Genomic DNA, 16,865 nt, shown 5'->3' with positions numbered 1-16,865 from the left:
GACACTGTGAGAAAGAAAATCGCAGATTTCCTTTTACATGGTTTACCACATGAATCACAACTTGGTTCATCTATCGGTAGTCCTCCTGCTCTTATATAGCATTGCATCAGATAGATAGCTAAATAAGGAGGGAGGGAGAGATGTAGTTAGGAGAGAGAGAGAGAGAGAGATAATAAAAATGGTGAAATTGAGCCAGTTCTATCCGGCTCGGGCGAACTGGTAGTGCCGGTAGCAGGAGGCTCCGCCCACCTGCCCATATGTCATCATGTCCTTTTTTGACCCTCTGTGCATGCGCAAAAGGTCCTGCACATGCACAGAGGTATTGCGTGCAAGCAAAGCGAGCGTGCTGACATTTGCGAACCGGTAGCGAAGATAAGTAAATTTCATCCCTGGATAAAATAGATGTAATTACGACAGACAGATAAAAAGATAGGAGAGCCAGAGTGAGAGAGAGAGGGATGGGAGAGAGGTGTAGGTAGTCCTATACTTAGAACCACAACTGGAACCAGAATTTCCATTGTTAAGCAAGGTGGTTCTTAAGTGAATCACACCCAATTTTATGACCTTTTTTGCTATGTTTTTTTTAACAAGTTTTATTAAAACTTTTCTTTCATTGTACGTATTTTATGAAAGGAGTGTTAACCTGGTCACATCTTATACATCACTTTTCCCATATTCCTCCCTTTTATAAAATTCTTTAAAATAAATACATCATTTTTCACGGTCTCTTCCTCTCTCTCTTTTCTTCTCCCCCCCCCCCGATACATTTTATTTATATCTCCTAAACATATTTAAGTGCACAGTCTCTTATGCATCACTGATCATTAATTACTCATCTTATCCTTTTTGCCATGGTTAGTTAAGCAAATCATTGCTGTTAAATGAATCATGTGATTGTCAGGAGAATCCAGCTTCCCCCACTGACTTTGCTTGTTGGAAGCTGGCTGGGAAGATGCAAATGGTGATCACGTGTTCCTGGGACATTGCTACCGATGTAAATACATACCCATAGCTGAGCACCAATATTTTGATCATGTGACTGTAGAGATGCTGCAATGGTTGCAATGTGAAGAACTGTTGTGTCTTGCCCGCTCTCACCGCAGCTGGGGTCTTCTTATCTGCTTCCGAACGCTGAGGAATGTCCTAGTATGCCTCCCGGCCCCAGCCCTGGTTCCATGCCCAGACAGGCTGAGGAGGAGGGGGCACCTCCCGGCCCTAGCCCTGGCTCCATGCCCAGACAGGCTGCGGAGGAGGGAGCACCTCCCGGCCCCAGCCCTGGCTCCATGCCCAGGCAAACGGAGCAACTAGACCCCTCCCCCTCCCCCACAGCATGTGAGCCTGAGGGAGGTCAATTACCAACAGCTGCCGACTGGAGTGACTCTCGCTTCAGAAGAATTGATAGGCGGCGGCGTCAGAAGGAAGGGAGGGGCAGGCCTGGATAAGTGCTGAGTCATGGAGCCACACCCCATGGCCTATATAAAGGATCTGCTTTCTGGCAGTCTCTGAGTCAGGCAAAGTCAAACATATCTTGCTGAAGTCACTTTCTGGTCTCCTGCCTGCCTTGAGGACTTTGCTAGGACTTTGGCAGAGCTGCAGAGGCACGCCTGATTCGGATTTCCCTGACCCGGCCGTCAGCGGAGGAGTGGGACACGACAAGAACTGGCTGTCAGTAACTTTTTTCAGTGCAGTTGTTAATTTCAAACGGTCGCTTAATGAATTATTGTAAGGCGAGGACTTCCCGCCCATAAAGTCATAAATTATGATTTATAAATCCACAATGACTGTATTAAAATAATCCACTATGCCAAAATCAAATTATATTGCAGCTTTACGCAACACATACAAGAGATCTGTTGGAGCTGGAAAATTATTTTCGGAGCCAAATTTTGAGTAGGTGAATGGATTAAAGAAAAATGTTTCCCCCATTTCTCTTTCTTGATGATCTTTTGCGCTGATGTTAGTTTTCAGTTTCCAATGCGATACATTTGTATATTTTGTTTGCCTACATTGCATTCTCTGAAGAAATATAAAAATGCCTACTGGTAGTGATTATGCATGTTGATAGCATTATATATGTATTTATAGAACCAGAACTGCAAAGCCTTGCCAATATGCTATATTTAGACATAAACAACATCCTTTTACCAGGCTGGTTGAAAACTTGACATCCTTTGACAATAAGGATGGAGGTTTTGGCAAGGAAGTGCATTTATCATAATTTATTTATTATTTTATTTTATTTATTTTATTTAATTTTTATACCGCCCTTCTCCCGAAGGACTCAGGGCGGTGTACAGGCATAATAAAAACCAGCAATACAATATACAAATTTAAAATCCAATTTTAAAAAAAACTTATTTAAATTAGCCCAATGATTAAAATTTACTCTACTAAAACCCCATTTAAAATTAATAAATTTAAAATTTAAAATCCCAATTTAAGCCAGCCCCGCGCGGATAAAAAAGTGAGTCTTGAGTTCGCGACGGAATGTCCGAAGGTCAGGTATTTGACGTAAACCCGGGGGAAGCTCGTTCCAGAGTGTGGGAGCCCCCACAGAGAAGGCCCTTCCCCTGGGGGCCGCCAGCCGACATTGTTTGGCGGACGGCACCCTGAGAAGTCCCTCTCTGTGGGAGCGTACGGGTCGGTGGGAGGCGTATGGTAACAGCAGGCGGTCCCGTAAGTACCCAGGTCCTAAGCCATGGAGCGCTTTAAAGGTCGTAACCAACACCTTAAAGTGCACCCGGAAGGCCACAGGCAGCCAGTGCAGTCTGCGCAGGAGCGGTGTTACATGGGAGCTACGTGTAGCTCCCTCTATCACCAGCAGCTGCATTCTGGACTAACTGAAGCCTCCGGCGCACTTCAGGGGAGCCCCATGTGAGAGCATTACAGTAATCCAAGCGAGAGGTAACGAGCGCATGAGTGACCGTGCATAAGGCATCCCGATCAAGGAAGGCGCAACTGCGGACCAGGCGAACCTGGTGGAAGGCCCTCCTGGAGACGGCCGTCAAATGATCGTCAAGCGACAGCCGATCATCCAGAAGGACACCCAAGTTGCGCACCCTATCCTTTGGGGCCAGTAACTCGCCACCAACAGCCAGCGCGGCTGCAGCTGACTGAATCGGTGCCGGCATCCACAGCCACTCCGTCTTGGAGGGATTAAGCTTGAGCCTGTTTCTCCCCATCCAGACCCGTACAGCCTCCAAACACCGGGACAGCACTTCAACAGCTTCATTGGGGTGGTCCGGGGTGGAAAAGTACAGCTGAGTGTCGTCAGCGTACTGCTGGTATCTCACCCCGAAACCACTGATGATCTCACCCAGCGGCTTCATGTAGATGTTGAACAGCAGGGGCGAGAGAATCGACCCCTGAGGGACCCCACAAGTGAGGCCCCTCGCGGCCGACCTCTGCCCCCCTGTCAACACCGTCTGCGACCGGTCGGAGAGATAGGAGGAGAACCACCGATATACGGTGCCTCCCACTCCCAATCCCTCCAACCGGCGCAGCAGGATACCATGATCGATGGTATCGAACGCTGCTGAGAGGTCTAATAGGACCAGGGCAGAGGAATATCCCTGTCCCTGGCCCTCCAGAGATCATCCACCAATGCGACCAAAGCTGTCTCCGTGCTGTATCCGGGTCGGAAGCCGGACTGGAACGGGTCTAGATAGACATCTTCATCCAGGTGTTGGGGCAGCTGTCGCGCCACGGCATTTCTACAACCTTCGCAACAAAGCGAAGGTTGGAGACTGGACGATAATTAGCCAAAATAGCTGGGTCCAAAGAGGGCTTTAAGGAGGGTCTCACCACCGCCTCTTTCAAGGCGGCAGGAAAACCCCATCCAACAAAGAAGCGTTGATAATCCTCTGAGCCAGCCTCGTGTCACCGCCTGAGTGGCCAGTACCAGCCAGGAAGGGCACGGGTCCAGTAAACATGTCGTGCCGTGAAGCCTCCCCAACAACCTGTCCACGCCCCTCGGAGCCACAGGGTCAAACTCATCCCAAATGTGCTCAACAAGACGTGCCTCCTCTCCTCGCTTGGATCATCCCAAATTCGGTCCAGACCGTCCCTCAACTGAACGATGATCTCACCCAGCGGCTTCATGTAGATGTTGAACAGCAGGCGAGAGAATCGACCCCTGAGGGACCCCATAAGTGAGGCCCCTCGCGCCCACCTCTGCCCCCTGTCAACACCGTCTGCGACCGGTCGGAGAGATAGGAGGAGAACCACCGATATACGGTGCCTCCCACTCCCAATCCTCCAACCGCGCAGCAGGATACCATGATCGATGGTATCGAACGCTGAGAGGTCTAATAGGACCAGGGCAGAGGAATATCCCTTGTCCCTGGCCCTCCAGAGATCATCCACCAATGCGACCAAAGCTGTCTCCGTGCTGTATCCGGGTCGGAAGCCGGACTGGAACGGGTCTAGATAGACATCTTCATCCAGGTGTTGGGGCAGCTGTCGCGCCACGGCACTCTCTACAACCTTCGCAACAAAGCGAAGGTTGGAGACTGGACGATAATTAGCCAAAATAGCTGGGTCCAAAGAGGGCTTCTTAAGGAGGGGTCTCACCACCGCCTCTTTCAAGGCGGCAGGGAAAACCCCATCCAACAAAGAAGCGTTGATAATCCTCTGGAGCCAGCCTCGTGTCACCGCCTGAGTGGCCAGTACCAGCCAGGAAGGGCACGGGTCCAGTAAACATGTCGTGCCGTGAAGCCTCCCCAACAACCTGTCCACGTCCTCGGGAGCCACAGGGTCAAACTCATCCCAAATGTGCTCAACAAGACGTGCCTCCTCTCCCTCGCTTGGATCATCCCAAATTCGGTCCAGACCGTCCCTCAACTGAACGATGATCTCACCCAGCGGCTTCATGTAGATGTTGAACAGCAGGGGCGAGAGAATCGACCCCTGAGGGACCCCATAAGTTCTCTCCAAAGGAATATACGAACTCAAATCCAGAAAATAAAAATATCTGGGAATTAATTGATCAACTGGCTAATTTAAAGGAAGTATTCATCTGTATCTCATCTGCCATTGTCAAATTCCTTAAGACAAGAGGTGGCCATTATAGCCCTTCAGCACTCAAATTATTCAAAGCTAAAACAACAGAACAAATTTTTATGTTGCCCAGGTGGGCCCCTTTTCAGCTCGGGCCCCTTCTTCAACTCTGTACCCATTAGAACTTGTTCAATTCAAATTTCTAAGATTGACCCTTCAGATCCCAAAATGGGTGTCTAATGCTACGCTAGAGATTGGAGACAGGCCTCATGAAAGTGGAAATTCAACTGGTTCGACAAGTTCTGGAGAAGTGGCAGCGGAAATTCCCCTGCAAACGCCCACCCAGCCACGCCCAAGCCACACCACGCCCACTAAGCCACACCCACAGAACTGGTAGCAAAAGAAATTGAATTCCACCACTGTGTGGGACCATGTTCAACTACTGCACGGGTGTCAAACTCGCGGCGTCATGTTGACATCACATGACGTATTATGACGGTTTTTCCCTTAGTGGAGCTGGGGTGGCAGTGGCCTGCGGGCCGCCAGTTTGACACCCTTAACTACTGGATCAAACTATCCTTTTTTCCCTTGATCTTGTCATGCTGACTATGACAGATGATATTCAATCCACATGGGAAAAAGCAGTGGTATCTAAAATCTCATGCTTGGGCTTCTCTCCACCACTCAAGTTTGTCTTCTGCTTCTCCTATGTCATACTTGACCAAACTCAAGGCAACAAGTCACTGGAGGACCTTTACATTGGCAGGATATCATAGCAATAGCAATAAGAGCCTCTAGTGGCTCAGCAGACTATGTCTGTCTGTTATTAACACAGTTATTAACACGCAATTACTGCAAGTTCAAGTCCCACCAGGCCCAAGGTTGACTCAGCCTTCCATCCTTTATAAGGTAGGTAAAATGAGGACCCAGATTGTTGGGGGCAATAAAGTTGACTTTGTATATAATATACAAATGGATGAAGACTATTGCTTAACACAGTGTAAGCCGCCCTGAGTCTTCGGAGAAGGGCGGGATATAAATTCAAATTAAAAATAATAATAATTAGACTTATAGAAAGCCTCAAATTGCTTTAGAGCTCTCTCTAGGCCAGTGATGGTGAACCTTTGAGACCCCGAGTGCCCAAACTGTGTGCGCGCATGGCCAAACTGAAAGGTGCGCACGCAAACAAGTACACACACGTGTGGACATGCGTGCGTGTGCAAATGTGCAGGTGCACAAGCATGCAAGTGTGCATGCGTGGACATGCATGCATGCACAGCAGAGACCCGAAGACCAGCTGGCTAGCGGGAGGCAAGGCATCCCAACACCGGCAGCGCAGCAAAAAGTAAGATCTTTTTCTTTTGTAAGCTTCGGTTTCGTCGTTTGCAGAGAAACAGAAGCTCATGAAAGAAACACCACGGAGATCTGACCTGGAGCGACGGCGCTCGTGCCAGCAGAGAGGGTTCTGCGTGCCACCTCTGGCACGCGTGCCACCTCTGGCACGCGTGCCATAGGTTCGCCATCAGGGCTCTAGGCAGTTTCCAAGTCAGCATATTGGCCCCCCCAAATCTGGGTCCTCATTTTACTGGGTCCTCAGAAGAATGGACGGCTGAGTCAATCTTGTGCCCCATCAGGATTGAACTCCTGGCAAGCAGGCGATTGAACTCCTGCAATACTGCATTCTAACCACTGAGCCATCATGTCATGCCCTTCTTTCAGTTGTCCTTGAAGGCTATAAAAGAAAAATCTCTACTCTGAGAGAAAATGCCCCTGTGGCTCTGAACACACAAACACAACAGAACGTGTGTGTTTCTCTACTGTAGTAAAGTTTATGTGGGGCTGCCTTTGGATATGATCCAGAAATTGTAGCTGGTACAAAATGCACTGGCAAAATTACTGGTGGGATAATCTTGCCAGTGTAGCATAATGCCAATCTTAATGCCTCTTTCTATGAGGTTTCTGGGGCCCATTCAAACTAATGCTTGCTAACTATCTACATCAGGGATCTCCAACCTTGGCAAAGCTGGCTGGGGAATTCTGGGAGTTGAAGTCCACCAGGTTTAAAGTTGCCAAGGTTGGAGACTCCTGATCTACATGGTTCAATACCAGCACAGTTCAGGTGACACCTGACAGACAGAATTGAGCCTGCTTGTCCAACTCATCTAGAGAGGGTCTATTGAGAGTCTCCCTTCTTCATGAAGCTTACAAAGTTACAGGACTTCTCAGTGGTAGCCCCATGAGATATACGCAGCCCCAAACTTCCCTTGCATTTTACCCACTGGAGAAATCAGTCCTATGGCATCATGCCCTCCCAGTTATCAGGCTAGGTGTTTTTTTTAATCCCTGATGGAAGAAGGATGAATTAATTTTATGGATATTCTTGAGAACTTACTGGAGTGCTGTTTTGTAGTGGTAGACGGCTTCTCTATCACGGCCTTGGTCTTTCAGAAAATTGGCATAATTGTAGTGCACCTTGGCATTATGGGGTAGAGTTTGGACTCCTGATCTATGGAAGACAAACCACACAGGAACAGCAATGTGAATCACTTGGTTTAAACATGACTGATTTGTCACTTCCTTTCTATTCTGTCTCAAGGAACATCAAATGAGAAAGAAGCCTGCTCGAAAATAAATACCTGAAAGCATCTTATCATGCAAAATTGTACAGTGGTGATCCACATTAGTTAAGAAATTCTGGGACTTCAAGTGCTAGCACATGTTGGGAATACTAAACGAAAGAAGAATTTATGGCATTTCATCATAATGGGAAAAGAACACACTGTATAAAAATCCAAGCTTGCAGCTTTTGTCTAAAGAAACACAGACTCATGGGAGCCAAAGAGTAGGAACAGACGACAGTGTCAGGATGGCCAGCTGCATTCCCATAAGGAGAAAGTAGCTAAGGTATCATGCAACTAGTAAGAACAGAGGCACAGCTCTCAATAGCTAGGGAAATGTAAATTCCTTTTCTTTGCTCCTTATTTTTCCCAGTTCTTTTCTATCATCCATCATCTCCTCCTCTTTCTCTCTCTCTCTCTCTCTCTCTCTCACACACACACACACACACACACACCCCTTTCCTAATAATACTGATAAATATGATTGTAATGTGAGCTTGATTGATTCAGTAGTCCTGCAGATGGCATAAGGCAGGGGTGTCAAAGTCAAGGCTCAGGGGCTGGATCTGGGCCGCAGGGTGCTTGGATCTGGCCTGTGAGGCCGCCCTGGAAAAAGCAAAGGACCGGCCTGCGGTGCTTCTGCCAGAGAAAATGAAGCTTGGAGGGCTGTGTGCAGTCCTCCCAAGCTCCTTCGCTGGCAGAGGGTTGCAGGAGACCCTCGCAGCCAAAAACAGAGCTTGCGAGGGCTGTGGGCAAAGGTTGCAGGAGGCTGTCACAGCCGAAAAAAGAGCTCAGGAGCCCATTTTCGCTGGCACAGCATTCAGGCCGCTACAGGCGCCTCTGACACAAGTGATGTCGAGCTGGCCATGCCCACCCGGGGCCCCCAAGGTCAAACACAACCCTGATACAGCCCTCAATGTCATCGAGTTTGACATCCCTGGCATAAGGTGATCTTAATGAAGACTGTTTCACTCCACTGAGAACTTTTTTAGAACAACTATTAGATCAGTATGGCTGTGGACAATGAACCCCAAGTCTCATAGACAACAGACCAAGGCTCCCTTAGTTTAACAGCTATGAAATATCTGACAAAAAGCAAAGGAATGAGGAGGTGATGGTGATGCAGAATAGGAAGGGAGAGTTTGGGTGCTTCTACTACTTTTGCTGTTCTTAGGTTTCTTTTTGCAGAATCTCCAACTACCGAGCGTTCCGAAGAATGAGAGAGAAAAGTAAGGCTCAACTTTTCCAAAAAGAGGTTAAATAAAAATACTCCCAAGTTAGAAGGGTTTCTACTTTCGTTAATGCTTGGGTCTGTACTGTCTAGTCTAGGAGAAATCTGTCTAGAGCAATATTTCTCAATCATGCTGGCTAGGGAATTCTGGGAGTAGGTGTCCACATATCTCAAAGATGCCAAGGTTAAGAAATGCTGTTCTAGAACATTTTCCAAATAGTATCCATACAGCTTTCTTAAAACTCAGAAACTCCTCCCTTCAATTCAAAAACAGAGACAGTTCTGAATGTGCAACAAAAAAGCACAGGTGAAACTGAAAAGAACAAGTAAACTGTTATAAACATCCTACAGATGGAGATGAGGACCAAATAAAACTTCAGTAAACTTTTGTCCAAAAAATTGCATTCAGGAAGGGCTATAACAACTCTCAAAAATCCAAGACCTAAATTTAAAACTTAAAACTGATGATGCTCGTCTTATAGATTCTTCATGGTAATCAACGCAAGCAAAATCTGACATGTTGCTGCTTAGGAAACTTCTAAGTACAGTATTCTGCCAAAATTGTCCTGGAAAGCTTGAAATCCGGTGCCAGATTTACCTGGAAAACCATTTTCTAATTAAAATAGGAAATAATAAGTACATGTAACATAGCCACGTAGGGAAATATGAGGAACAATAACAAAACATTTTTTCCATTTCTCGTTGAATAGTCCAACTCAAATTTTCCATGAACACTTGCCCAATAAAATCTGATATTGTTCCCTGAAGAAAATATATAACAATTGAATTAGTTGAGAGTAGGAAATAAACGGGGGGAAACCCACGGTTATGCTACGTTTGAAAACAATATGATTTCCTTCTTTCTCACAGACCAACCTATAATGCAGTGCCATGCATAAACGGTCCACTTGAGATGAAACTTCTGAGAGTCAAGAATATGTTTTATTTTTTAGGACATAGGTTGTCCCCACAGAATACAGATTTCCAGCTTCCAATAGAGTTCCCATTTTAGGACTAAGAGAAATGTTGGTGTTTCAACAGGTGGGCAGACCTGATGAAATTATTTGTTTATTTAGCATATGGCATATCATACATGGACTAGCAATATATATTAACATTTCATCTAGAATAGTAGAACACAATAAAATAAAAATGTTAAAAAGATCTATGTTGAAATACCAATGTCTAGGCCTTTTAACCATCGAAGTGCAGCATAGTTTATATATATATAGTTTTAAAAAATCAGATACCGGTCCGGTATATGCTCCCGGCTTAGAGCCAGTCATGATATAATCCATAATTTGACATGGGATCACGCAATTACACAGAGGGGAGAATGCTATGTCCCACTTATACAGAGAGTCTTGGCAGATGCCGCATGAGGTGCAAATTCTATTCAATATTGTCCATTGATGACCTGGTAACTCAAAGCCTGCCACCTTTTTTACAATTTATACAATGTCATTTATATAATGAAATAATACTGGTAGGTGAGTTCTGAAATCACTTGGTTCTAGGCAGGGGTGAAATGTAAAATTTGTTCTGTGGGCGTGGCTTGGTGGGGGGGGGGTAATGTGACTGGGTGGGTGTGGCCAACTTTTTTTAAAAAAGCATTTTTCTGTAGAAAAAATGCTTTTAAAAGGTTCTGATGATCTCAGCTGAGCCGCGCGATCATCAGAGGCTTTTTTTTTAGTTTTAAAAGTATTTTTTCGGCTGAAGAAAAAATGCTTTTAAAAGTTAAAAAAAATCAAAAACCTCTGATGATCGCGTGGCTCAGCTGGGCATGGGGGGGGGGCAGGGATTTTGGCTACTGGTTCTCCGAACAACCCGCCACCATCGCTACCAGATCAGGCCATCTGATCCAAACCAGGAGAATTTCACCCCTGGTTTTAGATTATCATGAACAAGTCACATATTCCCCAATTTTGCTTCTCCTGTCCAGGGGAAAAATTAAATTAGGGATGGAAGTAAACGAAGCATGCTTGGTTTTTAAGTGGTGTGCTGATAGGCACACTGCAAAAAGTGGAGGATGTTGGGGGAAAAGAAACAGGTGAGGTTAGGAAAAGAAATTACATTAAATTGGACCGATTTCGTAGGTAGAAAGGGAAGGTTGTAGACTAGACCGGAAAGTCAAAAAATATCTTGAAGAAAGCAAAAATTAATCATATCCATTCGGTTGCCATGAAAACTACACATGCCTTCAAGTTTCCAATTGCTTTTATTGTCATTAGCCGCAACTTATTTAAGTTTCCCACTTCTATCACATTAAAAAAATAATTTGGTAGAAACTCATGGAGTATCTCCTGAGGCTTCAGATGATGTCCTCCTAAGACCCAGCAACCAGCGATGAAGTGTCTCCATCAGGTCTTTGATGTTTTCTTAGCCAATCTCATTTTTAAACTAAGAAACAGTGCTGGCTTATTTGGAGAGGAACAAGCCAAAATCCCAGTGTATCATGTATGAATCACATCATAAAGAGAACAAATCTATTTTTTTCTCTAATTACCTTGAGAATCTCCAATAATGCAGTGTTCTACCACAACGAACTGTCTGTCATGCAATCTCTGATTAAATTTCCTGCCACTGATTTTTCAAGTATTTGTATAAGGTGCTTATTAAATAAATGTGCAAACCACATTTATAAAACCATAGCAAAAGACAGTTAGTGGGGACAGGGTGATCACCAATTTTCCCAGTTGGGTCATTTGTCTCAAAGAAAAAAATGAATAAAGGCGAAACTAGAATAGACTTATAAAAGACAGCATTTTAAATGTCTGATTGCATCAGTCCGTTTCATTCCACGCCCTTGCTATAGATCGTGTCCCGTGTATGTCTGATTGCGTATCTCTGAGTCTTGACTTCTAGTGACTGCCTGGTCTGGGTCTCTGTAGGTTTCTTGGGAAGATTTTCAGAAGAAGTTTGTCCTTGCCTGTTCCTAGGACCTATTGGTCCACATTGAGTGAACAGGAATTGTTTTCAGCTGCATATAAAATATATGATATAGTAACTATCATTAAAAAACACATAAAAATGTTAAAAGTTAAGATTGGGGGGGGAAGCAATTACTAGCTGTCCAGGGCAATATGCAACATGAGGACCATGGGTTGGTTGGACATGCCTAATACCAGATCCAAGGACACACAGTTGGCTTTGTAGCTAAGAGATCTCAAGATTTCCTGATTTCTAATCTGGTGCCTTTAACTACTGTACCAGACTGGCTATTGTGACTGCTTATGCAGTCATCGAAATACATGTTGACCAGCTCATAATCCAATAAATCCTTTTTTCAGTTTCAAAAACATATGCAGAATAGCAACACATTGGAATATTCATACAAAGCCAATGCCTTTTCCATCCACTAGCTCTTTTAAAGCCATCCTACCTGAAAAGAGATTCTCTTGACAACCAGATTTCGTTCTGTTTCACTGTTTTCCAAGAGAACAGAAGCAGCAGCAAAGCCGAGAAGGACATTGCGGTGATTCCCCATTTATTTAGCCACAGGCAAAGCTTGTTTAAGCCATGGACCAAGAGGATGCAGTAGCCCATACTGGAGGGGAAGAAAAGGGATAGGGAAGATGTTATACTTCAATTTACAGACAGTACAACAGCCAGTGTGCCTTCTTAATAACTTTTTCTAATGATAAACTAATTTGTTTTAAAGAGAGAATAAATGGCATCATTCTAGCTCAGTGATGGCAAACCATTTTGGCACTGAGTGCCAAAAAGGGAGCGTGCGCATTCTTGTTTGGGCCGCAACCTGAAAGAAGAACCGCCCAGGGCACATGTGCATACTCGAAAATGAACTTCTGGTTTCCGGCACACTAAATTTCTGGGTTTCTGGCGCACATGTGCATGCGACAATCAGTTGGTTGGTGTGCATGCTCATGCAAGACAATGGAAGACCAGCTCTTCCAGTTTCCAGCACTACCACATGCACGAAGGCCAGCTGATCATCGCATGAGTGCCAGAAACCCGGAAGAGGAATGGGCAACGCCGTGTGTGCCAGGTGACATGGCTCCGCGTGCCACTTTGGGCATGCATGCCATACATTCGCCATCGCGCTTCTAGCTGATCTCAAACAGCTAAGTTGGTCAGATCTGATTTGTACAGGATGGGAGACCATCAGTGTTGAAGAGAAGAAGTCGAAGAAAGATCCTGGAAAAAGACAGCGACACCATTTCTATATTGTTGTTCCGAAAACTACATGAATATGAGCACAAAGCCTCGAGGAACAGAGATCAGAATAACAGAATTGGGAAGGACCTTGGAGGTCTTCTAGTCTAACCCACTGCTCAAGCAGTAGACCCTATACCAGTGATGGCTAACCTTTTTGCTATTGCGTGCCAGGAGTGTGGGGGGGTGTTGCATGCATGTGTGCCCACACCCATAATTCTATTCACCCCACCCCTGCGCATGTACGCCCGACCCCCCACTCCATGCGACTCCCCTCGCTCCTGGCACTTGATGGCAGGGTGGGCCCGGTAGGCCCATTTTTCTCTCTCCCCAGGCTCCAGAGCCTTTCTAGGAGCTTGGGGAGGGCAAAAACAGCCTTCCCCCCCTGGAGGCCCTCCAGAGGCCAGAAATGGCCTGTTTGCCGACTTCTGGTGAGATCAAAAGGCCTGTGTTTTGCTGTTCCCCAGGCTCCAAAGCCTTTCTAGGAGCCTGGGGAGGGCAAAAACAGCCTTCCCCACCCCTCTGGAGGCCCTCCAGAGGCCAGAAACGCCCCATTTGCCAACTTTCGGTCCCACCGGACCTGAGCTCGCGTGCCCACCGATATGGCTATGCGTGCCACCTGTGGCATGCATGCCATAGGTTCGCCATCACAGCCCTTTACCATCCTGGACAAATGACTTCTTAAAAATCTCCAGTGATAGAGCATCCACAACTTCTGGACGCAAATCGTTCCATCCAAAGTAATTTTCTTCTAGATAGTTTAGATATAGCTTTAATTAAAAATGTTTAATTTTTAATGTCACAGCCTTAACTTAGTCTGAAAGTTTCATTTAAGTAAGTATATTGCTTTGGTTTTATTAAGAAAAATGTATACGACAATCAAAATAAATAAATTCATAATTATCTAAAATAATCTCATCAACCTAACTAATGAAATTACATTTTCATGCTATTCACAGAATCCTTTTAAACTGCTGGCAATTGCAAATTAACACATTTATAGAACATTAATTTGTTTTTTTCAAAATTAAAAAATCCACAAAGAGTATTAAACTGGGAAGAATATTATGTCTTCAAACATATTAAAATATCAACCCTATACCAACAGATCCAAAATATAATTTGTTTTTCCTCCTCCCTGAGGATCAGTTTGCTATTTAGTAAAGCTATAAAACAATATGTTTTTACTCCCTAAATTTCCTTGACTTTTTATATAAGTACATTAATCAGATATAAACCAACACATATATGGGTACTTTGTTGCCTTGTTCTTGGGATCTTGGCTTTCTATGAAATCAAAAAGACTTTTTTTTAAAAAAGCAAGAATATTGTATGCACAAAGTTGGAAAGATTTGGCAATACCTACAGTGAAAGCCAAAGTTGGCTTGAAACTCAACATTAAGAAAACGAAGATCATGGCATCTGGCCTTCTCAATTCTTGACAGATAGATGGGGAAGAAATGGAGGTAGCGACAGACTTTATTTTCCTGGGCTCCAAGATCACCACAGATGGGGACTGCAGCCAAGAAATTAAAAGACGCTTGCTCCTGGGGAGGAAAGCTATGGCAAATCTAGACAGCGTACTAAAAAGCAGAGACATCACCCTGCCAACAAAAGTGCGTATAGTCAAGGCTATGGTTTTCCCAGTTGCAATGTATGGCTGTGAAAGCTGGACCATAAAAAAAGGCTGAGCGCCAAAGAATTGAGGCCTTTGAACTCTGGTACTGGAGAAGACTCCTGTGAGTCCCTTGGATGGCAAGGCGAACAAACAAGTCAGTCCTAGAGGAGATCAACCCTGACTGCTCTTTAGAAGGCCAGATCCTGAAGATGAAACTCAAATCCTTTGGCCACCTAATGAGAAGGAAGGACTCACTGGAGAAGAGCCTAATGCTGGGAAAGATTGAGGGCAAAAGAAGAACGGGACGACAGAGAATGAGGTGGGTGGATGGAGTCACTGAAGCAGTAGGCGTGAGCTTAAATCAACTCCAGAGGATGGTAGAGGATAGGAAGGCCTGGAGGAATGTTGTCCATGGGGTTGCGATGGGTTGGATACGGCTTCGCAACTAACAACAACAACAATGAAAGAATACTTGGTGAAGATGATGGAACATGCTAAGATAGCCAAATTACCTTACAGAAAATATGGTATATTATCTACGTGCATTGCTAACTGGAAAACCCTTTATGGACATTTTATATGAAAGAGAAAAAAAATGAACTTATCAATAGAAAAGAATATATGTAGCTCGAGGTTGAACCGTGGAGTCCTTGATGCTCTCTGAGTTTGGGGTTTTTTTTTCTTCTTTTTTCTTTTGCATATATTTCATTAGCTTTAGACCCTGTTACTCAGTCTGAAGATGGAACCTACTTGGGTAACAAAACATCTGCAAAAAAACAACCAAGCTGAGAGAACACCAAAGACTCAATTTAAAAAATGAACATGATGTTTTGATGATTAGGTAGGATAGATTACAGAAGAAACCGAAGAGAAGAAACAGACATATAGGAGAAAGAGATAAATTTATAATTGTACTTAAAAGTGCTGTAAAGAAGATCAAAAGCATTTCTTTGTATTTTTCCATTTTCTTCTTTTCCATTTCTCCTTTCCTGCATTTTTAGCTTTCTCTTTGATTTTTTTCTTTCTTATTTTATATTAGTTTGTATTAGTTTTTTATTTTCCTTGTTAAAACTGTTAATAAAATTATAGACTATAAAGGCTTTAACTGATTTCTCTGCAGAGAGCTAGATTTGGGCAATACACAATGCAAAAAAGAAAAAAGAAAAGAAAAGAAAGGGTTTGGCTAAGAAGGATCTACAAGAAAAAGTCTTTGCAATTTACGCTGAATTGTCTGTTTGGAGTATAGAATGAGGAAGCATTTAGCCCTAATGTCAATTTATTCTTTTTTCTTTCTTTTTAATGTGAGCAAATCAATTCTGCTTTACTGCTATCTCCTGAAGGGTTCTATTCTCCATGCAATTACACTAGAATACTCTTGTATATAACACTGTGTAGCCGACAATCAAGCAGAAATGCACTCAGCAGGTCCTTTTACAATCATGGCTGCTCCATCAGACCACATCTGATTATGCCACGTCATACTACTGTCTATTGAGGGACACTTGGCGCAGAGAAATTTCCCCCAACCGTATTACTGCATGTACTAGTTCAACAGCTTGTAACTTTCTTTGAGCTCATGCGCTGAAGATTTAAATCTTTCTATTCTCCCCCTGGCTGAAAAGAAGAATTGACTATGCCTTAAATAATAAATCGTAGGAAAGGCCCAGCTCTAATCACCAAGTCTTCGGTACTTAACAAGATTTTAAAAGAACTGCCAGAGGGACATGGTTAGCGGATGTCACATCTAAATGGATAAATATTCACCACCTTGCCTGGCGAGCCATTGTCAATTACTCTCAGCTTGCCGGAAGGCTCCACCAACAGCCCCTGTTCGTTTCCAGAAAGGTTTATTCTAGTCTCCTCAGCACAGGTTTATATTTGTGCTTAACAAGCTTGTTTTGCTTTGTTTTGTGAGATGTGTGAATCTATCCACTGTAGCTTGTAACCAGAGTTTATAACATCATTTTACAGCTAAATCAGGTAACTCTGATTTGTTCAACAAACAATGGTTTAGCATGGTGCACAAATGCATTCATGACCCAATACTTGCATTGAACACAGTCCAATGCCTGTATTCAAAAGTATAGTATTAAATTTTTAAATTTTTATTTCTGGGCAATGCATAACTAGCTTAAAAAAAACCTAATAAAGCAGAGTTAGTAAAATCCAACAAACCCAGCATTGAAATGAAAATAATGCAATGCTTTTCCTTAAGTCAGGGATGTCA

The 16,865-nt window shown here is 44.1% G+C and overlaps 1 protein-coding gene across 5 annotated transcripts in view; it reads right to left on the bottom strand.

Moving 5' to 3' along the window:
• The window catches only part of TMTC1 (transmembrane O-mannosyltransferase targeting cadherins 1), a 210,275-nt gene that overhangs the window by 74,652 nt on the left and 118,758 nt on the right, over positions 1-16,865 (bottom strand). For 2 of the 5 annotated variants that reach the window (XM_058191782.1, XM_058191784.1), the window contains exons 10-11: positions 12,230-12,394; positions 7,391-7,504 (exon numbers count right to left, since the gene is read on the bottom strand). The exons of 1 other annotated variant lie outside the window; for it this stretch is intronic. In XM_058191782.1, coding sequence (XP_058047765.1) covers positions 7,391-7,504; positions 12,230-12,394 — 279 coding nt within the window. The remainder of the gene's footprint in view (positions 1-7,390; positions 7,505-12,229; positions 12,395-16,865) is intronic. 2 more of the 5 variants (XM_058191783.1, XM_058191785.1) reach the window with 2 other exon arrangements.

The sequence above is a fragment of the Ahaetulla prasina genome, chromosome 7, assembly GCF_028640845.1.
Source record: "Ahaetulla prasina isolate Xishuangbanna chromosome 7, ASM2864084v1, whole genome shotgun sequence".
In the NCBI taxonomy this organism is placed as follows: domain Eukaryota; kingdom Metazoa; phylum Chordata; class Lepidosauria; order Squamata; family Colubridae; genus Ahaetulla; species Ahaetulla prasina.
The sequence above is the reverse complement of the archived record's forward strand: the minus strand, read 5'-3'. Positions and strand labels throughout refer to the sequence as shown.